This window comes from Solea senegalensis, linkage group LG8, assembly GCF_019176455.1.
Source record: "Solea senegalensis isolate Sse05_10M linkage group LG8, IFAPA_SoseM_1, whole genome shotgun sequence".
NCBI classification, from domain to species: Eukaryota; Metazoa; Chordata; class Actinopteri; order Pleuronectiformes; family Soleidae; genus Solea; species Solea senegalensis.
Window position 1 is genome coordinate 26,063,831 of NC_058028.1, and position 24,743 is coordinate 26,088,573.

Sequence of the window (24,743 nt, forward strand, 5' to 3'; positions counted from 1 at the left end):
CACAGTACCTGGTAAACTATGACATTAATGTGATTATGTTTACTTCACAATAAAAAAAAATGTTTATGATACAAAATTAAATCTATAAATATATAGAAAAAAAAGCAATGACTTTAAAATTAAGTCAATAATAACATGGATAACTGTAATTAAAACACCAAACAAGATTATAGCTATAATTCAATGCTGTATAATGTAATACATGTAATAATGTGATAATTACACCCAAATGTCTTATTATTACTATTGTAAAAATATTTCTTTTATTTCTTGCAAATATATTTTATTCTATGACCCCACTGGCAGCTGTGCTTAAGCCTGTGTTTAAAAGAAGAGGGACATGTTTTTATTATAACATGATATTGGGCCTCATGTAATCAACTGGGGGGCTACATGGTGTGATTCACACAGGAGTGAGCACATAAGAGTGTGAGAGAGAGATGTTCCTGTAACCATCAATACATGAACATATTATAATCTTTCCCATTCATGGCCCATGGTGGTCATTTTTGAATGGGACAAAGTTCGTGATCAGCAAAGTTGTGAAATGGGTCAGATTAGACCAAAGACTGGATGAAAGGAGAATATGTCAGCAGCATGTGTTCCCTCTGAGTATTTTTAGAAGACAAACCAGTTTACTGCTTTGGCATGAATCTAGTTCAAGTCATGAAATGTGCACAGTGAACGCTTGATGGAACATTCTTTTTCCAGTTCTCCTTTTGTTTTGTTTTTCTGTGAGAGCACAGAAAAAACACGCTTTTCCCTTGTTAGCTCATCTGGATCAGTGCAGAAGAGGAAACAGTTGGGAGACTTGGAATCAGCGCTCCAGGTCCTGCACCAGGCGCATAAGTGCGTAAATACACGCAATGCAGACAAGGGGAAAAAACAGGAGAAGAGTGAGAGTGAAAAGCCGGTTTCACAGATGAAGGATTGCTCCACACTTTGAATGTACGTTAACAGAATATTACAGCAAGTGGGCTGTAAATACCCTAAAAGCAATGTAAACAAGTGATAGGTAGATAGATAGATAGATAGATAGATAGATAGATAGATAGATAGATAGATAGATAAGTTACAAACAGCTGGAAAAAGAAAAATAATTAAATAAGATAAACCTTTTGATTATTTTCACATTGTTATGTTTTAATTTATTTATTTCTCTCTCAGATCCTCAGATACATTTACAGTAAACGATCTCCGGCTCCCTCCTCTCCTGCAGTGCGCCATTCGACTCTCGTGATTTCATAACACCACAAAGTTGCGGCAAAGCCAGAGCTCAGTCCTCTCTCTCTGGCTCATGGTCCTTTAACCAGTCCTCCAGCGCCACCAAAAGGACGATTGTAGCAAAGGCAGCCGAGGGAGTTTGAGGAATGCAGGGAGACTGTTGCTCAGTAGGGGAGACCAGGAATGGAAGGAACACTTTTTGTCTTAGCACCTATAACTTACAGAATATTTGTGAATGAGCACTCCTATTTTGACGCAAACTACGCTCATTTGTCTATAAATAACAATGTTTCAACATCTCCAAGAATTCATCAGATACAGAAGCATTTACACATGTAAAGTCCAGACATGTGCCTTGACCTTTCCTGGGCCTGGTATCTTCAAATTGGATTAGATTTGCTTATTATAGTTGAGGAAACTAGTCTGACAAAGAGGATTAACATACAAGGAAATGTATGTGAACCCTTTGGAATTATCTGGATTTCTGCACAAATTGGTCATAAAATGGGATCTGATCTTCATCTAAGTCCCAACAACAGACAAACACAGTCTTCTTAAACTAATATCTGACAATGATGTGTTTTCATGTTTTTATTGAACACACATGTAAAAATTCACAGTGCAGGGTGGAAAAGGTATGTGAACCCCTAGGCTAATGACCTCCCCAAGAGCTAATCGGAGTCAGAACTCAGCCGACCTGGAGTCCAATCAATGAGATGAGGTTGGAGGTTAAAGTGTTGCCCTGTCCTATAAAAACACACACCAGTTTTGAGGTTGCTATTCTCAAGAAGCATTGTGTGATGTGAACGATGCCTCGCACAAAAGAGCTCTGAGAAGCCCTCCAAGTAAGAATTGTTGACTCGCAGAAAGCTGGACAGGGTTACAAAAGTATCTCTGAAAGCCACGATGTTCCTCAGTCCACGGTAAGACGAATAGAGAAAGTTCAAAACTGTTGCTACTCTCCCTAGGAGTGGCCTCCCTGTAACGATGACTGTAAGAGCACGGCGCAGAATGTTCAATGAGGTGAAGAAGAATGTTAGCGTCAGCTAATTTCCACCGGCTCTACTCGCCTCACCACGCCACGGTTTAAGTAGCGTTTCCACGAGCCTAGTACCTGGTACCAGGTACTATTTTTAGTACCTGCTCCAGCGAGGTTCCAAGCGTGCTTAAGTAGGTATGCGATGATTGGTCAGACTGCCGGCCACTGACTGGCCAGAGTGTGACGTCCCACACAGAAATCAAGCTGAACAGCGTCGTACTGTAGATCACTTAAAACTACTTAACAATCCTAACAACGTGGGTTGATCTCCAACAACTATAGAGAAACCTCTACATTTAACAGGAGTCTTTTAAAGTGGAGTGGTGTATTTAGGGACAGCGCGATCGCGACCATTTTTAACCCTTCGTCTGTGTCATGTGATTAGTGACCTGTGATGCTCTGCTGTCATAGGTGTTCACAATGTGAACCCCATTCTGTCTGTCAGTGAATAAGTGAACTTATTCTGCTACTTCTTCTGGTTTGTTTGACAGCGAGTGGAGATTTCTTGTTTAATTGAGCCTTGAACAGGATCAGCAGACAATATGTCACTCAGCCGGTCAGATGAACCACCTGCTGTCAACTTACGAGTGACTGGAGCTCAGGCCAATATGGTGAAACGCCATTTCAACAGTAAATCCAGGCTAAGAGATGTTGTTATCCTTTGCTTCAGAGAGCCAGAACAACAGGCCAGTGAGGCCAGTGCTGAAACACAAGCTTTCACAGCTAACAGACCCTGACATCAGACTCACTCTCATATCAGTGCTGAGGCTGTGGATAAGAAGAAGGTCTCAATTAAGACCCTGCTGACTCAGCTGCATGTCTGAGAACAAATGGCAGTGGCAATGGCAATTTTTCATTTATATAGAGCACTGTTGTGTGCAGCTATCTGCAGCTTCTCTCTGTCCTCTCGCTCTCTTTCTTTCTACCTCCACATGCATTAGCCTGTAGGCCAGTCCTGGATAAGCCTTGTTGAAGAAACACATATACTTACTGTATTGGACTAAGTGACACCAATGTCAAACCTGTTGTTGTTTATCTAATATTTACGATCATGTGTTGTATAGGATGAGAACGTGAGATCACAGAGGGCAGGGTTGTACCAAGATATGGCTGAAACACTCTCTCAAGTAAACTGCAGTGCTTGAACCTGATGCTTGGCTTGATCTGTGCTCTATACGAGCTTTGTGTCAGCGGAGTCTCTTTCTGCGCCATCATCTCACCACCTGTCGTTTAAAGAAGAAAGGCACGGTAACAGTGCTTTCATCATGCTGCATTTACAAGTTATATTTGTTATTATTTGTTATTTGATTTGTTTCATTTTATTTTATTACTGTTTCTATTTATATCTGTTTTTATTTTATGTTTTATAACTCATTATCATTATTATTTAAAGGTCCGTATTTGTATGGCGCTTTTTTAGTCTTGACGACCACACAAAGCTGCTTTAAATTACATTGTTGCCATTCACCGAGACTGTCCAATGAAACTGGAATTAAGACCTATGTCTACGTTTTCAAAACCAGCGCCCAAAACGATCCATAGTTACGGTTCAATTGGAAGACAGGTTGCATTCACCTATTTACACACAGTCAAGCCCCATCAGGAGCAACTTGGCGTGAAGTGTCTTGCCCAGGGACACATTGGCATGTAGGTTAGAGGAACTGGGAATCAAACCCTTGACCTCCCAGTTGAAAGATGACTCGCTCATCCACTATCACCACCAGTTATCATTGTTCTAAGTGACAAAAAGCACCATAGATCTGCAGAGGAACTATACATTGGCAAGTGCTATGACCTGGGCTGAGGACCACCTGGAGAGACAGCATGTCCATTAGCTTGAGGACATTGTCCTGCCCCCTCAGGGCTTCAGCACAAGGGCCAGCTGCCTGCCCTCATGTGGGAGAGCTGTGATGGACAGGACTATTCATTCAGAGAAAGAAACCAGTGGAAACAAGTCAGTGATGCCATTTAAGAAAAATAACCAGATTTCCTGCCAAAAAGAAGGAAATTAACGAAATGAAGGACAAAGAAACTTTTTGAAATAAGCTCTGTGCATTAGAATCCAGAATTTTTTTAGTATTGTAATCATTTCATTTTAACTATCACTTGAAAATTAATTTGAGCTCAGTTTTCTGAATGAAAACAGAACAGTCTCGTCGCTCATTTCACCAAAATACCTTAATTAATGATTTTTTTAATATGTCCTCCAAGAAAAATGACAAAACAAGTAGTGATTTTATGGGGAAATGTACTCTGGAAATACTGCTTGGCAATCACAACATACCACCAACAGAAACTCTACGTTCTCGTACCACATTCAACACTTTTTGCTTGTTAATTTCCCTGTTCCTCAAAATGAAGAACACTTTGTTCGGATGAGGGGAGGATGAGAAGTCCATGAAAAGAGGAGTGTGAGACATGGCGTTTTCAAACTGTAACTCGCGACAGAAGGAAAATATTCAGACAACATATTCAGATGATTTCTGCCCCTCAAAGCAGTTTGAATGACTGAAAAATGCAAAAACCAAAAGAAATACATGACATACTGTATACTAAATGTCAAGGTCCACTTTATTAGAATGACACATGGAAAAACTGCAAAACAAATTGTCATTCAATAGATTTTTATTCCAAAACCTTTAATGCCCATCCTCATTCACAGCATAACATAATGATTCTTTGTATTGGACGTCTGGGAAACTCCTTAAAGCCTAGTTAAGGTTTTATGACATGTTGTATTCGGTACTACTGACACATCGTTAAGCTCAAGACACGGATGCTCACTCTCACTGAAAACATGGATTTTAGCAGCTTAACGAGAGGTTCATCTAATAAAATGATCACCTATGATATCTTTAGAAAATTGTACACCATTTTATCCACCACGAGAAGGAAACTGAAGTTTGTGTCACTTAGTAAACTACTCACTTCCCACACCAAGGTCCATGGAGAAAATCAGTGATTTTACATCATGGCACACATGAGATGTTGATCCACTGCTGCCTCCACCAACAAGTTAAAATAAGTAATTTCATGACTTCAGGGTTTCAAATCCTTTCTTATTTACTTATGTCCCACAAACTTACCACATATGGCAGCAGTATAGAACATCAGCTCCCAAATATCTGTTAGCCAAACACTGTGATTTTCTCTATGGTCTTTGGTGTAGAAGAGAGAAATGTCAGTTTCCTTCTGGATGACACTAAATTATGCTTTCTAGTGCTGCCAAACAATTTAAATATTTAATCACGATTAATCGCATTAATGTCATACAGTGGTTAACTCCCAATTAATGGCACATTTAAATCTATTCGAAATGTCCCTTGATTTCTTTTTGTCCCATTATTTTTTCTCATTTTAATGCTTTCATCAACATAGAAAAGTGGCGTTGCATTTAACTGACAGCACTAATGTTTTCACATTGTATTCCAACTGTGACTACAATCTGAGTTGACATCAAAGCTATCATGAATATTTTATATATTAATCATGTTTATAAACAGCAAACATATTCAGAGGATACACCACTGTAAAAGTTATGAAGCCAGCTCTTTGTTAAGTGGCTAAATCCATTGTTACTTGTGTCCCTGCTGGTCGTCATGTTTTGAATAAGAGAGGGCTTACGCGTCTTAAATGTCTCATGTGGTGTGAGATCATTAGGATTTGCAGATGAACAGAAGCTTACATCAGCATCACTTGAACCACCAGACAAGTGAGGAGGCTAGTGACCAGAACGACTGAGCTATGAACCTGAACGGCCATATTTTCACCAGGTGTGGTAGCTCCGACTACATTTTGGCCCTGGCAATGCCTCTGGTCAGTGCCCACACAGGCAGCGTAGGCCATGGCGTGGGCGACATAGTTTTGCTCATTGACGCCCTGGAAAATGTGAGCCATGGGTCCACGGGCCAGCACTGCCACATCCTCTCCACTGTGGGTGGCCGACTCTGTGGGCACTGCCGCCAGCTGGACATAGTCTTTAGTTTCTGGAAGACACCAAATTATCTTTTCACATTATATTCCAACTGTGATTACAATATGAGTTGACATTAAAGCTACGATAATTAACATTTTATATATTAATTATGTATAAAATAATTGACCTATTCGTTATATGAACACAAACAAATACAATCATTCTTATGTCTTTAAATTGGCATAATACTGTATACCTAGTTTTTTGAGGCAAAAGAAACAGTAAATGCAGCTTTAACTGAACTATATCTCAGTAACTCTGATAAGACAAGATTACAGTGTCTGATTATGATTTCACGTTAAACCACAGTGCATAACTTTGCTGATTTTTGTTTTGATTATTATTCTGCCTCTGTTCTGGCAGGTAATACTATCAGACCAGTCTGAGGAGGCATTTTTGGTTCATGAAACAAATCATGACCACTGAGTCTTTAACTGTCCCCGCCATTGGCCATCTGGTCAAAGCTCCACCCCCAAAACAGGTGGTAGAAGAGTGAAATTTGACTGTATATGGTCTATTCTTCTGGTCATGTAAAACACTCATCCTCTACATATATGAAGATATTTATAAAATATAAATGAAATATTCAAAGTAAAAATGTGTCTATGCCGTATGTACAGTACATGTATCACAAGTGCATGACGTTTATATATGTAAATGGACACGAGTATCAAATGTCATATTTGTTTTTACCTCATATGTACTGTACATATACTTTATATACGGAAATTCACTGTATGCACATATTTTACACCCTGTACCTGAACTGGCCTGGAATGAAGAGATACTGAGTGTGTCTTACTTGTGTTGACATTGCGGAGATCAGGGCGCGAGCCGTTGATGAGTTTGTGTCCAGGTCCATTACCGTACATCAGGATGGTGTAAGGCTGTATGTCTGTAGCCCACAGCGGGGATTTACCTGGAGGAGGGTCCATCAGAAATCTTGTCTTATTTGAGCTATCGTTACATGAAGACACCACACACACACACACACACATGCACAGACACAGAGACACAGGTCTCTGGGGCTGTGAAAGGTCTGGAGAAGGTTGAGTATCTCAGCATTTCTCCCAGATGAGCCATTAGCCTCCTGAGTCTCCACACTGATGAAGAGCTCCGAGTTTCACAAGCACATTAATCACCGCTTCCCCTCTGGGAGGAGGAAGAGGAAGGAGGAGGAGGAGGAGGACAGGACAGGGCAGAAAGAGCGAGCAGAAAGATGATAACAGCAGGAGGATTACATAAATGCACAATCAATACAGCCTGGAAAATGTACGCTGAATTTGTGGGCATGAATTTTTAAGCAATCTTTTCAGTTGAACTTGTCATTATGATGTTAAAACTGATTCCACAGTGTAAAGGTAATAAAACCCATGCTCACATTAGCCTTCTACAGCCTGGCTTTCACTACGGCATTATCAAAAACCCAAGGGACACGGTCTTGATGGAAAAAGCATTTACCTTTCCTTAAAAACACATTTGCTGTGCATCCACTGTGCCATAAAATCTACAACCTGTCTTTAAAGAAAAACTGTGCTGACCTCTCAAGGTAATCCACACACTGAACACTTTTCAGAGGATATCTCAACATTTGACCAAAAATTCACAGCTACATAACATTCAATTGAACTTGACAGAGATTTTGGCCTAAATTATTCTCTGGTCCCATACACTCACTACATTTTACAGTGTCCCACAATACAAGACAACCAATGACTAATTTTAACCCTTCACATTAGACTCTTTTCTAGACATCACCACACAAAGTGCTTTACAATATAGTTTCTCCATTCACCCATTCATGCTCTGTGCATCTGTCCTTGCTAGTCACTTCTTAAAGCAGAACAATGCTGCTAATTTAACATCTTCAGAGACATTGTGATGGTTAAATGTCTGTTTAACCATCACCCACTGTCTGTTAGCAGAAAACGAGCCTTGCAAGATCAGGGTCGCCGAGAACAGCCCTCCGAATCACGAGGTCTCATGAAGTCTTAGGTCTTGGAAGAAACACAAATTGCTTCAAGGCACTACACCAGGCACTGGTGCTAAGATCAGGACAGCAATAGCTGAGGAGGAGGTGGTGGTGGTGAAGGGGAAATGACTGTCTGACCGAATTGAAAAAAGTGGATGCCATTTGCCATCGACATGGCTCCACGGCTTGAGTTTCAGGAGTACGTTTAAAACAAATGCACATGGTCAGGAGAGGGGACAGGAGGAGGGAGTGTCAGCGGTGAGTTTTTATATCAGTGAGGATAAAACAATAGAAAATGGATGGATGGATGTTTATGGTGGTGTACTCCAAAACTGGAGAGGAGTTCCTGGAAGAAAAAGGCAAAAAAACTGTGGCTGCGGCAACAATTCATTAATTGTTAATTAATACTATCAGGTGGAGTGGCTCAGTGGTTAGAACCCTGTGTGCAAAGACTTCATGGTCGCAAGTTCAACTCCACCCCTGGCAGATTGTACTCAATTCCCTTGTAAGTCGCTTTGGATAAAAACGTCTGCTAAATGACATGTAATGTAATGTAATGTGAGAAAAGACAAATCGAAGTGAACATAGAGAGAATCATGTAAGTCAGAGAGGGGCATCAGTGTTGATAATGAGACAGGTATAGACGCCGGAGAAAAGCAAGGGACTGAAATAGAAAGGCAAGGAACAGCAAGGCCGCTGGCTGTAATTGTTCACACAGGCTGTAATTGCAGGGGAGAGCGAGCGGGGGAAATGTCAAGCTCCTGGTGACAGAGGCACACCGGAGCACCAGGAGGAATCTCACACACACACATAAAGAAAAAAATGCCACCTCAATGTGTCTAGTGTCATGGCGTACAAACACACCTGCAGGGGGAACAGCTCGATGGAGCAAAAGATGGGGAGTTTCTCCCCGCTCTCAAAGGAGGGACAGCGTCATCCATGAAAATATATTCCTACTAAACTACAGAGGAAAGGAATTCAAGTCATAAGTTCATAATTACCCAGAATGCTTTGTCCTCGGAAGGGGAATCCATTGAGGGTAAGAGTGTGGGAGTGGTCAGCCATCACGACAGTGAGAGTTTCATGCTCTTTGGTGAGTTCAAGGCCTTTGGCGATGGCGTTGTCCAAGGCAACCGCCTCATGCAGGGCCATGTAAGCCCGACCATCATGGTGAGCCTGGTCAATACGCCCACCTGACCATAGGGGGGAGGAGTTAGAGGAGATGACTGGATAAATGATAGCTAATAGTTCAGGAAGAGGTAGGTCCAGTATGTAACAATCAGTGACATCTAATGGTGAGATGACAAATTGCAGCAAACCCTCCCTTTTCTGTCCGTGTTGGAGGACTACGGTGGATTTCACACACCAGAAAGGATAATGTTCTTTTGTGTCTTAAACTTCAGTCATAAACTTTAGCTTCATAATGCAAAACACAGACCTGGCTGGTTTTATTTTGTAAGATGTGATAGTAACTACGGATGTCTGATAATATCGGCCCGATATTGGCCGATTTATGTAATATCGGTTCAGCTGAAAAACCGATGCCGATAAAGTAACACCTGGATTTTTTGCGAAACAAATGTTTGGTTTGCATTATAACGGGCTTAAATTGCGGATAGAGGAAAAAAGGGCTTTTATTTTGATAGCCATAGCGTTGCACTACGCATGATATCCAGCGAAAACCCAGAGTGTAATTAAGTGCATGAACACCAGTAGCAGTAATCTAGATAACGTGTATGAAAACAGATGATTACTGCACCATGCCTGCACAAACACACCGCGTTTAGGCTCAACAAGGTCAAGACGTGCATCATACCCAGAAGCTCTGCCCGGTTTACCAAGTATGCATCGGGGTTGAGGATTTTTCAGAAGGCTGTGTTGCAAGAAGTGACGTACTAAGGGGCCATAGTAACCAAGGACTTAGCTGAATAACATAGCCGTCGACGCCTACGAAATATAGCCTGTACCGTGACATTTTTTTACTTGTTATATGGCCTTATCAGGTCATCTTGGTCCTAACCCTAACCTCACTTCTCCATGCCTAACCCTAAACCCTGGGATGCACTTTTCCCCAAAATTGAGTTGTTTCTTGTACGTGATATACTTAGAAGAAGCTGTCTCTTCTTCCACTTTTCTGAGATTTCTCTCAAAATCCTCGATTGTAATGAAAACTTTGGGACCTCTAGCTCTGGAAATGGTTGCCGGCGACGGCTTTTCATTGGCAGTCGGCCCTCAGTACGTCACTTCCAGCACCACGAAATATCCTCAACCCTGCATCGGGTGGTGACTTGAGTGTATTTGGGAAAGCCATGTATCCCAGAACGCATTTTGCAAGAAATACAAACGTGAAATAAATGCTTTTCTGTGTTCCGGAATGCAGTTTTAAGATCGCAGCGATGTTGTTGCCTGTATGTGTTGGACAATATCGGCATATCAAATAAAAGCCAAACATCAAACATCCCTAATAGTAACAGTTTAATTCAATCAGATATGAGTGAATCATTTGTCTTTGTGTAATTAAGAAGACTCAATAAGAAGAATTATTTAAATCTTAAGACTGTATCATTCTGGCATGCTTAATCCCACTCCATTCCATTCCAACATTATCCAACTCATTCCAACCTGGAGCATGCACATGGGGAACTGCATATAGGACATGCATACCTTCATAGACGTGGGTGGATGATTATATTTTCTCACACAGTAGTGGACAGCTGCATACTTGCAGACACAGGCATGAATCTGCCATCATCATGACCCACTGTTGACATATATATTCTCGCGCACAGAGCTCGCCATCCACTCAAAACGTAACGTTAGCCTACTGCTCTTTGGCCGTGCCTGTTGTTTTGTTTCTGGTCTAGTTAGATCTGGTGTGATGTTGTACTTTTACTAGTTGTTGCAACAGCATGTGAAAAAAACTACAAAATGGGTTTGCGCTAACGCCGTTAATAACGCGTTAACTGACAGCGCTAATATCCTCATTTATATACTGAGAAATTACATGATGCAGATATTTGGCTTGACCTGGACTATATAGTCTTTATTAAGAAAAAAGTACATTTTTAGTGACATTTAATAAGCTATCTCTTATGTACTGTATTAGAAAACCCATTTACCATGTTTAAAATTGGCACACAGCCCATGTGAGGTAAATTACCCTGGGCCAGTGTTAAAATACACTGCATCTCCCTCACTTATTTCAGATGGCGAGGAAAAATATAAAATATGGAAGTAAATTCTAATTTGGGAAAGAAGTTCTTCATTATATAGTTCTACTTTAGCAGAGTCTTGGCGCATCTATCCTCTTCATCAGTGATACTGGAACATGAAGGGAGCTGCTGTTAATAAGTGGTGGTCTTGGTGAGCAGTCAGGGATTGGGTGCCATATTTCTGCTACTATTTATACTCTTGCCTGTTATTTTAAAGTCATTGTGAAGAAGGCGCGCAGCCGCATTACAGAGTCCCCAGGCATGTGCCTCGGATTGAAGAAGAGATGAGGCGCGAGGTGGCCATGTGGAACGAAAATCACGTCAGCCGACCACACTACAAACACACACACTGCGGCAAGCCTCACTAAACTGCACTCAGAATCGACGTCAATTCAGCAGCTCCTCTGCAAGTACACACTGTTCTCGACTGCCATATATTCAATGATGATCACCACGACAACGTCTCAATGTTTTGTTATCTTGTCCACATACTAGTGTCACTTGTTGATTGTGTGTATAAATTGATGTTCATTCTTTTGTTACATGGTTAATTATAGGGGAGAGTTTGTGTGAGTTCTCTGGGTGTGTATGTGGATTTTCTCTGTGTTCCCCGGTTTCCTCCCACAATCCAAAAACAGGCAAATTTGGGACACTTTGGATACAGTGAGAGTGGACGGTTGTTTGTCTCTATGTGGCGACCTGTCCAAGGTGTACTCTGCCTTTCACCCTATGACAGATAGGATTGGAACAGTGCCCCCCCGACCCTCATGTGGAGGATAACACAATAGAAGATGAGTGAGTGAGTGAGAGTGAGTCTGACTGTGCTCTGTGCTAATTATCATCAAATGTATCTATATTTTTCAGCAAATTTGTGTCCATTTGATGGACAAATGCACAATTTCAGGCCAATTTAAAAAAACAACTTAATGGACAGAAATAGCCTTTCTCCAGTTTGGTTGATGGATAAGTGATAGATAAATTTACTACAAACTTAACGTGAATCTCCTTCACCCCGCGAGATCAGCTGTGCGCATGTTCTTTGAAGTGCTCCCATACTTTTGACGACCTGGGTCCTACATTTTTCTCTGCTGTTCTCGGCTGTGTCCGCCTCCACCATTTTTCAAACGCTTTTTCCAGAATCACATCACGTGAGCTACACAAGGCGTGGCATTGGTTCTCTTCTTCTTCTTCTTCTTCTTCTTTTATAGCGGTCGGCATACAGCTTAATGAGGCACACTGCCACAACTTTGTTTTCACATTTTTGACCATTGTATGTGTGAAAGTTAGCACAGTTTCAGGAGGAAGTGGAGGTGACGATGGAGTTGCAGTTGCTGATTGCTCACTCCATTTGGAGCATGCAAGAGAAAGATGGACTTCAGCTATAGATGTCAGGACAAATAATTTTACTAAATGAGTTTGTAGTTTATGTGTGTGTGCAGCTGTTTATTAAAGTTTCTTCAGCTGTGCGTGGCTGTTGCCTGTCTGCACTGAATCGTCAGCAAGACCTGCCACAGTATGGTATTGATCTGGAGAATCAATACCACTGAATCTGACAAACGTCCGTGGCTCTGCACGTGTCTCTTCGGTTGGCCACGGACTCAAAGCCACTCCACTCTTACCAACCCTTTGCCTAATAAAGGCACTGACATGTTGCATATAAATGTGTAGTCAGCAGTCCACAATGAACAAATCAAACATCTTTTGAGTTTTGATGTAGTTGAAGGCTACATGGGTAGTTTCAACACACCTGGAAGAGGGAGAGTGAGGGAACTTCAGCTGCATCATACATGTTCACCAATAAATGCTGCTAAATTTTACACACTGTACCTTTAAAGCTCAATAATTGCCTGAAGTACATATTAAAGTCTTATTCTATTCTATTGTATTCTATTGTCTGTAATTTGGTGATGAGGCCATTTTAGAAAACACTTTTGATATGTTAGCAAACCACCACAAATACAAAATTACAGTCCTGTGTGAAAGTGTTCGGCCACCATTAGATGTGTTGTTTTAGCAATGCTGTAACGAATAATTATAAGAAAATACTGGAAATGTGTATGCAGATTTAAAAGAACTTATTTTTCTGAACTGACTGTTTCTGTTTTAGTGTCATGTATTCAGTGTGACCTACCCTTACACTTGAACAACAGCATGACCCTTGACCCTCTTAAACCTGGAGGGGTTGCTAATCTATGAGACCAACTTTCAGTACTGTATATGGTTGCAACATCAGCCTCCTTTGTGATTATTACTGGGTAAGTGATTCAATGAATCCACCTGGATCTTTTTTCCACAGAACCTCAATATAACATCCAATTATGCAATATTTGATCAATGCATTCATTACTGGTTGTGTGTGTGGTCTTGTCCTCACCCTCTACTAGCAGGAAGAAGCCGTTAGGATTCTTCTGGAGAATGCGGAGGGCCTTTTCTGTGGTCTCAACAATGGAGGGGTCCATGCTTGGGTCCCTTTCCACCTCGAAGCGCAGATCACCAGGTTCAAACAGAGCTGGGCGATGAGATGCATGAAAAAAAAAGAGACCAGGCTTTGTGTGAAAATACAGTAAATCCATTTCATCGGCCCACAGTGGAGGAGCAGCTGAAAGGAAAGTCCTGTCCTCCCACCACGATTGCTATTTCCAGCTCACACCAGAAACTGCATGATGACTGAATCTGTACATCTCCTCCACACCACCACACAACACAAAGAACAACCTACCTTTGCTGACATGATACATGAAAATGACTGTCCACTTCCCACCCAGTAAGGGTCGACCAAATTAGACACTGTAGCTGGGGAAAATATTGGAGAGCTGAACTGCTGCATTTGTTGGAAACCAAAAATGTTGTTAAATGTTCGCCCCATGACTGCTGTATACTTAAATAAGCAACTGTAAGCTTGCACATCTACATTGACAATTGTAAACCCTAGTGTTAATGGTGACCCACAGTCCCAAAGTTGCCAAAAAGCTAGAAAAAAAAGAAAAAAGAACATTTTTTTATGTGTATTTGTAGAAATTTATGACGAATTTCCATATTTACCAGTTCTACTCGCCTCGCCACATCACAGCACAGTTTAGGTAGCGTTTCCACTAGCATAGTAACCTGGTACCAGGTACTATTTTTAGTACCTGCTCCGGCAAGGTTCCAAAAGCATGCTGAGTAGGTAATATGCGACGATTGGTCAGACTGCTGGTCACGGACTGTCCAGAGTGCCGTCACAGGAAGAGACGTCCGACAAATCAAGATCAGTAAAAACTACTTAACAATCCTAAAAACGTGGGTTAATCAACAACAACTACCAGGGAAATCTCTACATTTAACAGAGGAGTCTGGTGTGTTTAGGGACAGCGACGACGATGGTGAGTGGCATCACAGACCCTGCTGCTGTAGTCTGTGGAGTAGGAGTCTGTGCTCCAGAGACGTCCGACAAACAAATCAAGCCGAACTGTAGATCAGTTAAAACTATTTGACAATCCTAAAAACATAGGTTAATCTCCAACAACTACAGGAGTCTGGTGTTAAGTCACTCGTCACTCGTGTGTGTGTGTGTGTCACGTATAAAACAAAGTCACCGCAGTGATGACTCGGCCCATGTTGAGTAGATACTTTTTATTGTAGTGGAGATGCAACCTAAACAGTGTCCTGTGGTGCCGTGCCGAGGCGAGTAGAGCCGGTGGAAATACGCCAATAGTCAGCTGACTGTGCTCTGTGCATCCCATCATATCCAGACACATGGATGCTCACAATCACTGGAAACAAAGCTACTTAACTACTTTTCCTAATACAATCTATTCCTACTGTATTTAAGTTTATGATGTTTAAGAAACTAAATGTGTGTATATCCAGCCATCATGTGGGCCTCATACAGATTATATTTGGTCTGACATTATGGGCCAATGTGAGTGGTAAATTGTGATTACAGACATTTACATCATCACAGATAGGTAGTGGTTGAAACATGTGCAATTGTAATATCTATAAATTGCAGAGACTGAGTGTTTGCAGGAAGTAGAGCACACACAAGCTGTTTTTGTCTTCTGGGAATGAACTTCTATGAATGTATTTAGACCTTGAAAACATTATGTAGGTCAGGAACAGTTTGAATAGTCTATTCAGACACTACATGTGTTATTATCTCATTGAGAGCAAGGAGGGAAATACATCATGGATGATGTCAAATGCAGTGGCTGACTGAGGGAAAAAGAAACGAGAAAAGAAACTCACCCATCAGGTAATCTGTTTTTTCCGGGTCAACAGCATCAAAATCTGTTTTATTCCACACATAGTGCGCTACCTGTTTAACACACAAGGCGACACATTGTCACACTGAGTGGGAGGAAAAAGCATGTATTGATTTGATTTGATTGATTGATGAAGTGTTTTATTGCACGTAACATAACAACTTGGATTCATACACAGCACCAGTTAAGAGGCCAGTTAAAGGCTACTGTTTGTGTGTCTGTATATGTGTGTTGTGATCACAGCTCCTCCAGTCTCTGTTTTCAATAGCTGTTCTCAGTGTGCAACCAATTATAAACATAACACGGATACAGTTGACTTCACTGACTTTATCAGATCTCTGCAGAAATATCTCACAGTCTATCGAGCAGAAGACACAATGGATTTGTTTGTTTGCTTTATTGGACAAACATGAACCATCACGACCTCTATAACCCAGCATGGACATTCAGTTTTCTTTTGCCTGAGTACACTACCTGCCCAGGGTATGATAGTAGTCGTTTGATTTAGTTAAGTTGATCAAGATTCATTTTGAACATATTTTTTGTTGACAAATGGCCACGACAGTAACTATTTATAGCCTTTATAGTTGGAGTCTGACTCTCACACAGTTTCTACCCCTGTATCTTCCACATGTGGGGCCTGAAGCCAATCACAGTTGACATAGGGCCAAGTACAGAACATGTCAGGTACTTAAAGACTTTTACTCAGTATTCTAAAAGGTGACTTTAACTTCTACCAAAGTCATTTTCTGTTAAGATACTTGTACTTTTGCTCAAATATCGCTTTCAAGTATTTTATACAGGACTGCCTCTGCATGCTTTCTTGGAGCTGGAGAAAACACATGCACACACAGGGAGAACACAGAAACGGGCTGAGCCAGGATTCAAACCTGGGATTCGGACTGATGACTTTCTTGCTGTGAAGCAACAGTGTTAGCCACTATACCACCTCTGTTTATAACCTTGAGGAAATCTTGCCAGAGATATTTGATGCAGAGCAGCCCAACAGAGTTTGACTTATCACAGGGACATTCTTACTGCATATACAGTAGAGTATGTACAGTATATAATGTGTGTGACTCTCAGCTAAACCTTGCCCTCACTGTCATCTTACTGTTTTTGTTTTTGGGTTGTTTTCTTGCAAATCTGCTTACTACAGCTTTAAACGCTCTGACACACCTTGTTTCCTTCTATTAGCCATTATTATTTTGCAACTTCACTTTCATTACATTACATTACATTAATGTATTAATGTAATGTAATGTAACTTCACTTTCCCATGAGTAGTTGTATAGATGTAGTTTTATTATTTTTCTTTTAAAAACGTTGCATTGCTGGTCACTGTGCCTGGTTAAATAGAGCTACCTTTCCCATTTTCATCTTCTTCCACTCATTGATGAGATTGTGTCCATCCTTCCTCTTGCCTCGAGAAGAGAAATCTCTGGGATATTCTGGGTCCTTGGTGCCTCTGGGCGTCATGTACTTTCTGCCACCACCGATGATCACCTGGAAACACAATCACACATCACACATTGAAGTGGCAACCTATTTGTCGCTCTTGCAGGACATAAAGTTTCTGTACTCGTGAGGCAAAAAACTCCAAAGAAAATAAAGAGGGAAACGAGGCCCACGTGAAAAAATGGGATTAATTCTCAAAATATAATCCACATTGAACAAAAAATAAAGTCTTCATCAAAGTCCTGGGTATCCAAAATAATTGACAGGAAAAAACAAGTTTCTTATCAGAAAATTGTTGCTCCAATAACTTAATCAGAAAACAGAGATGGCGACAGGTGCCCACCTGGCTCATTTACTACAGTTTTACAACAATAAGCTGTGCTTTATGGCAGTATCGGTTTGCGGTAGCAAGACAAAATAAGAGCATAATAAACCTTATCTACTGAATAAACATTAATTACATGAAGATAAAACAAAATATGAGTTATGATTAATCATTATAAATTAATTTATAATAGATATTAAGTAATTAACAAACATAAGCCTGAAAATAACGTGAATTTGTATATCGTGGCAAAGAAACTCACATCAATGTCAGTATTTTTGAGAAGCTGGGAGGAGATGTCAGTGCATCCGTCCCTCTTGGCAGCATCAGGCATGTCAGCGTCACTGTACCACTTCCTACTGACACTGTGGGCATAGCTGGCAGCTGGAGTAGCGTGTTGCACCCGTGTGGTTGTGACAATACCAACAGACTTACCTACAAGATCAGTGTGTTTCACAGTTAATATACAACAGAACATTAAAAGTATGATGCAATCATCAGGGTAAATATACGTATATATACATATCATTTAGGATTAAAGGGGGTATATGTAAGAAATGACTATGATTAAGGATACATACATTGACAAAGGAAGAAGTACATTATAAATATGATATGTAAACTAGGTTACACACTACAAGGTCATTGTCAAGGTCCCACAATCATAAGCAATTGATAAACATGAAATACAGTCGCCAGTAATTAGGATATAAAACCAGGTTAAACAGTGCTAAAGCTGAAGGTTATTATCAACACTATCAAGGCCAGTTTTTTTAAGTCTAACAACAGCAACAAAGTGCAAACAGGTTGTGAATTTAAAATACCCTATAAAAACTAATAATGTTACAAACATGTTCTGGTGGTAGCTGTTCTCCACACTGTTGCACCATTAACTGCACTGGTTGTAAGGTTATAGAAGAATGAGTGAGCTTTTACCAAAGTAGATCGTTTTAATCCACAGACGTTTTGTCTTTGACAACAAAAATTCCAAAAAAAAACAAAACCAAAACAATATGGAATTAGTGTCTTGCCCAAGGACCCATCTGCATGTAGACTAGGAGAGCTGGGAATCAAACCCACATCCTTCCATTTCAAAAATAAGTGTCTCATTTGGAAATTTATTTTCAGAACTTGGAAATTTCGAGTTCCGACTATTAATAGAACGCGACATTGCACTTTTACTTTTAGCCCGCGGTTAGCACACAAATGCTAACAGGATATGAAATAAATATCACTAAGTTTGGGTATCATACACGTTTATGATCTATACAATAACAGTGTTTCCGTGGTTAGCCATTCTGCACCACACAACTTAATGCTAAGGTAGACGGAAGCAATAACAATACTGTGCTAGTAAAGTGAGGTGACTGCAAACAGGTTGGAGTCTGACTGAAAAAAACAACGAAGCGTCCACAAAAAAGATTCAGGAGTAAATTCTACAGCTAAAAAAACAATGATTTGTTAAGATGTTTGATGGGATAAACCACCACCCCTGCACTGCTGCTGTATACACACAAATACTCCCTTGGTCAGATCTGATAGTGTTACTTGACAGTGCCTGTTTGCAGATTTTTTTAACTCATATGTATCTATGAAGACCAAGCAGAGGCAGAATATAAACATCCACAATACTGTAACTGAATGTTACGCACTGAGTTGTGTATTATGTATACATAGTGTGTATTCTCAAACCATATTCTCATCTATGCCCTTTTTTTGACATGAAGCATTACCTGCGTCTTTGGCCCATTTCAGAATAGATGTGACCTCCTTGCCCTTCTGAGTCTTGCATGCTCCGTTGCGTGCAGCTGCACTCACTCCGATGGTGTTGAGGTTGGTTTTCACTCCACACAGGTAAGCCGTACCTGTGGCTGCACTGTCAGGAATCTGAAAGTCCACACTATAGGTCTGCACACACACACACACACACACACACACCCACAGAGTGTGTAGATAAAACATGCAGCATATAAGCTAAAACACTTAAAAGAAAATCATTTAAAATTAAAGAAATAAGTGAGTGCAACATCAAAAATGATTACAGTCCTGTAATTCATGAAGTATTAAATATCTGCATACATTTCAATATCAATTGTATATTTAAAAATGAATAGAAAAACACAGCACAACATACAAATTAAACATACAAATTATAAAATCCATGACATTGCACAACAAAGAACAAAGAGATTTTTAAACATTAATGTAAATTTAGTTTGAATACTACGTCGGAGTAGCACTTCGAGAATAAAGTCATAGATTTATGAGAATGAAGTCATAAATTTCCAAGATTAAAGTCGTAAAATATATGAGAATAAAGTCGTAAATTTATGAGAATAAAGTCGTAATAGTCTAACCTGTTGTTTTAGAAGAGGAGAGTTCTTAAAATGAGTGTTAAAACAACAGGTTATAATATTACGACTTTATTCTCGTAAATTTAAGACTTTAATCTCGTAAATTAAGATTTTATTCTGTGTGTCCTTGGGCAAAGGACTTAAACCTGCGTACCTGGTGGCTATTTTGGCAGCTTGTGAATGGGCATGCAAGATGTGCTGTATGAATGTTTGAGTGAATGAATGAATGGCAAAACTGTACTGTAAAGCAGCTTTGAGTGGTCAGCTAGACTAGAAAAAAAAGAGTCGAAAATTGGTGTATAAATACAGATCATTTACCATTTAATATGACTAATTGAATAATTTAATTCAATATATACACACGTGTGTGTGTGTGTGTGTGTGTGTGTGTGTGTGTGTGTGTGGGTACACACCTTAACCAATCCCACATTTGGGAATGTGTCCATGGTCATCACAGTCTCTTCTCCTGTCTGGTTCTGCAGTTGACCCTTGAGAATACGAGCTGCTGTAAAGGTTGTGATCCCCATTCCTGACACACACACAAACACACACACACACAGACAAATACACTGTTCTCACACTTTATTTTTTGTGAAACTAGGACAGGAAACAGTGTGGACAGGAGGCAAAATGACTTTTTAAAGAAGTCAAGCACCAATTCCTGATTTTGATTCTCTGTATTCAGCTATCAGCCAGGAAAGACTGTGTGGTGTCATTAGTGTGAGGAATTGGCTGTGTTACTGTGGAACTCACCATCTCCGAGGAAGAACAGGATGTTCTTGGCAACGTTGGTGTTGAGCTTCCTGTCCAAAGCTTCCTGCAGCGTCTTCCGGGCCTGTGTCCGCCAGAACTCTGGGTTCTCCTCTTCAACTGATCAAACATAGAAATCAGCCGGAGCATTATAACTTCATTCAACCAAGTCATTCTCTGTTGTTTCTCTGTCTTTTTTCTTCCTCTTGCCTTTGCTTTGTTTTTTGATTCCCTGGAAGTGTGTTTAATGGTTTCCTTGTTGCCTCTTTGACATTTCAAAGCACAAAGCTTTGGTGACAGGGTCTTGTGAGGAGATTTCCCACCACAGTGTTGTTGCCCTCGATTGCAGAATTTTGGTTAATTTATTGATTTTTTGTTTACTAAACTATATCATGTGCTCTTGAGGGGGGCCCTCTAATCACGAGGCATCAAGTAGTTACCTGCTTGAGGTTTAATTAAAGAATTAAATAATTAAGTACTATCAAGCATTAGTTAAGTATTCATATTGAATTCATCAGAAGTGAATCAGAATCAGAAGAGCTTTATTGCCAAGTATGATTTGCACATACAAGGAATTTGTTCTGGTGTCATTGGTGCAAAACAAGCATACAACATTTAAAAAAAAAAAGTTAAGTGAAACAGTATACAAGTATTCATCATTTATAACGCATGAATACTCATTAGTATGTAGTTTATAAACACATAACTGTTTTACTCATCCCATCAGCTGAGGAACAGTGTCCAAATAGCTGCTTTAATTCGTCAGCTCGGTCCAGCAGGAGGAGCCTCTGTACTCAAGGAGCCAATCAGCATTCACCTCCAACAAACCAGTTTGTTGATGAAGTTTAGTACATGCCAGCACTGTGTATTTAGCGCCTTGCCTCTAAATGATGGGTAAAACACTTATAACTGTGTTTATAAACCGTATACTAATGAGTATTCATGCGTTATTAATGATGAATTCAATATTTATTAATGCTTAACTAATGCTTGATAGTGTGTACTTAATTATAAAGTGTTACAGAGAGGTGATGTGAATTAAGGGCCTACGTGGAACTGCAATTAATGAACATTGTGAATTAAATACATTTATTGATATACAATGAATGAATTAACCAGTTTTGCACAAATTAAAAGAAAGAAGTATTTAAAAAAAATACAAATAAAAGGCAAGAATAATCAATAATGTAAAGAAAATGTCATCATATTTGCAGAATAACAGATCTAGATGGAAGGAGAATAAAAAAAGAAGAGAGAACTCTTTTTTGAAGCCAGGCAACATTAAGTCTTTAAAGTTGAATGTTAAATAATCATTTTTGAAACTTTCAGATTCAGTTATTCATATAACATCCATTTGAACCTACTGAACACCAGAGTGAGTAGAATCAAAACACCAGTGGGCGCTGCTCTTCAGGCCTAAGGGAGTGAGCTGGAGTTATTAGCATGTTGGATTGTATCCTCATGCCTCTGTCATTATGCTCTCTTACCTGCTACACTTTTATTTGCAGCCAAATGCAGCCAGTTACACAACTGTGTGAGTGTGCTGGTCTGAAATGTTTGAAGCCCCTTACAAAACAATGTAGGTGATGAAATGAGGGCAAAGAGGAGAGAACAAAGTGAGAAAAGAAACCAAGTCCTGAACTGGATATGAACATAGTTTTAAAACAATGCAGCGAAAATAAAAGAGCAATGTGACTCCGGGGTAAGAAGGTCATTCTTCAAGATCAACATTTCCAGGCCACTGCGAAGTATTCATGGGAAAAACAACAACTGTGTGAAAACAAGAATCATTTGAATCGCTTGTTGTGGTTGTGGAAATGGAAGCACTTAACAATAAAGACTGAAGGTATCAAGACAAAGTTGTGTATGAACAATAAATGAACTGAATGAGGTTTTTCGCTTTTCTATGTGATCAGAACATTGAAGTCGTATGTAGGTACGTGCATATAGATCACTCAAACTGCCACTTGATTTATAACACCAACATTAAGTTGATTTCAGCTCTTATAAATTAATAAATATAATAACTAGAGTGTGATTGACAGCTGGTATTGTCCAATAGGAGCTTAGATGCAAGTGATGTCTGTGAACCTCTGGTTACAAAGAAAGAAAGAAAGATTGTAGTGCAAACTCAATTTTAATAAAAGACAAAGGCAGTTAAAGGACACTTGACACTTGTCCTTGAAATCCTTGAAAGTTTGTGACTTTGAAAAAAAAATTGCTCTAAAGTAGACACGGGTTATTGAATTTTGCGTGACAAAGTTAATATTTAGACTAGAGCTGCAACTAACGATTATTTTCATAATCGATTCATCTGTTGATCAAACCTGGAAATGATGATGTTCTCAAATGTCTTGTTTTGTCCACAAAGCAAAATGATTTACTTTTAATGATTTCTTTGTTATCCAGAGCAAAGAAATGAAGAAAATATTCACATTTAAGAATCTTAAACAAGCGGAAATCTTGTTTTAACCATAAAAAAGGCTTAAAAACGATTAATCAATAATAAAAATAGTTGTCTAATTTAGATAAATGTCTCCCTTGTTTGTTATGACACTAAGAAAATGACAAAGACTGACTTATCCAAGAACCAAAGGGCAATCACTTTAAATGAATTAAAGTTACCCTCCCGTCTTAAGCTGTGTCAGCACATTTGGTTCCTTGAATTTCTGGAAAATCTTTGAATTTGATGTCAACCAAGGTGTGGGAACCCTGTACACCTACATTAAAGCATGCTCAAATATAAATGTAAAGCTAGAATAGATGGTCCATTGCTTAAATCTGCCATTTCATGTTTAACAGGAACACTTAGGGACATGGAAATTGTCTATTTAAAGTTTTAGTTGAGGTTCACCCTGAGCAACTGAGGTGCATGATCTAGTTCAGTCATCACTAAAGAATAAAGGTCAAGATCCACAGATGGGTCGAAGGTCTTTTTTCCATAGCGAAATAAATGTGTACAAAAGTACACAACTGTACATTCACAATACTAGTTGCATTACTTTCACAGCAAACATGTGCATATTTACAGTAAAGTATTGTCTCCTACATACTTTCACGGCAGGTCACTGTAGCATTACTATAGTAAATGATGGTAAGTTGACAGCTGTTTACTGTAACTTCACAGCTAATGTAACAGCTAATATAATTCATGTGATTTAGTAGTACAATTAAATTGTAAGTGATCATAGTTAAAGCCTGTGAAATCCTGGGGGAAAAACTAACTATTTACATTCTACAGAATGAGACTTCTAATCTAAAAATAAATGTACAACATTTATATATTTAAATTATATATTTAAAGGGAAATTAAAAGAGGAATAATTATGATGCATTTTTTTTCCCCAGTCGTCACCTCTTCAAGTTTATGTAAAAATTAAAATTGTGATTTATTTATCAGACAGATATCTCTTGGAAAAGGATGCTTTATCAATTCAAAATATTAGCTGTTACAGTAAGACAGGTTATGTTATCTGACTACAAACTTGCTATTGTTACCATTTTTTATTGCTAATAGTTTCACAACAGTTAGTATTGACAGAGGAAGAGTGTAAAAGCAGCTGTGTCAGTTATTACAGAGAGAGATAAAAAGATATAAATAAAGAGAGTATGAATGTGTTTTAAGTCACAGGACGATTGAAGAAGATCTGAGTGTTTTTTTCCTTGAAGTTTTAAGAAAGATCCAAAACAAAGAAGCAGCTGGAGACTAGTAACCTCAAGTATGAGCTTCAGACTGAGCACATAGCACAACAAAGATAAGTTATTTTTCTGCCTTACCTTTGGCATTGGATGAGGAACATGCCACCAGCAGAAAAACAACCAAGATGGCTCCTCTAGTCGACTCCATGGCCAGATTCAGACTGGAGACTCACTCCTGTCCTTCCACCACCACACACCAGCTGATAATCATTTTTAATCAAATGTAATAAATGCATATCAGTCCAGAAGAGAAGATTGGCAAGTCTATGACCTCTAATCTCATGTTGTGAGTGGAATGGGACATAAAATAGTGAGGGAAAAAAGGGAATAAAATAAATAAGTGTTGCTAAAAAATAACCTAAGATATTCAAAAGACTTTTGATATTTTTTACTTGATTTAATACATAAGAAATTCAGATATAATCAAAATATAAGAAATGAATTATTAACAGGAGTCAAAGCTTTAACGATATCACTCCAAAGATAGTGT

General features: G+C 39.4%; 1 protein-coding gene across 1 annotated transcript; it reads right to left on the reverse strand.

Annotated features, from left to right (window-relative positions):
- Positions 1-4,870: 4,870 nt before the first annotated feature.
- On the reverse strand, positions 4,871-24,445 carry alp3 (alkaline phosphatase 3). Its single transcript, XM_044033065.1, has 11 exons — positions 24,332-24,445; positions 20,558-20,674; positions 20,218-20,333; positions 19,184-19,358; positions 17,713-17,885; positions 17,033-17,173; positions 15,651-15,720; positions 13,798-13,932; positions 9,213-9,404; positions 7,042-7,158; positions 4,871-6,249 (listed from the first exon to the last, which is right to left on the reverse strand). The coding sequence occupies exons 1-11, from the start codon at positions 24,399-24,401 to the stop codon at positions 5,945-5,947; spliced, it is 1,611 nt and encodes a 536-aa protein (XP_043889000.1). The 5' UTR covers positions 24,402-24,445; the 3' UTR covers positions 4,871-5,944.
- Between the last annotated feature and the right edge of the window lie 298 nt (positions 24,446-24,743).

Bases quoted from the DNA above. Each gene is read 5' to 3' on its own strand.
- alp3 (XM_044033065.1), bottom strand. From the start codon at position 24,401: ATGGAGTCGACTAGAGGAGCCATCTTGGTTGTTTTTCTGCTGGTGGCA. The intron at 15,721-17,032 runs GTAGCTCTATTT...TGTGTTAAACAG, and splicing joins AGAAGATGAAAATGGGAAAG to GTAGCGCACTATGTGTGGAA. The intron at 7,159-9,212 runs GTAATTATGAAC...ACCCTCCTCCAG, and splicing joins CCGAGGACAAAGCATTCTGG to GTAAATCCCCGCTGTGGGCT.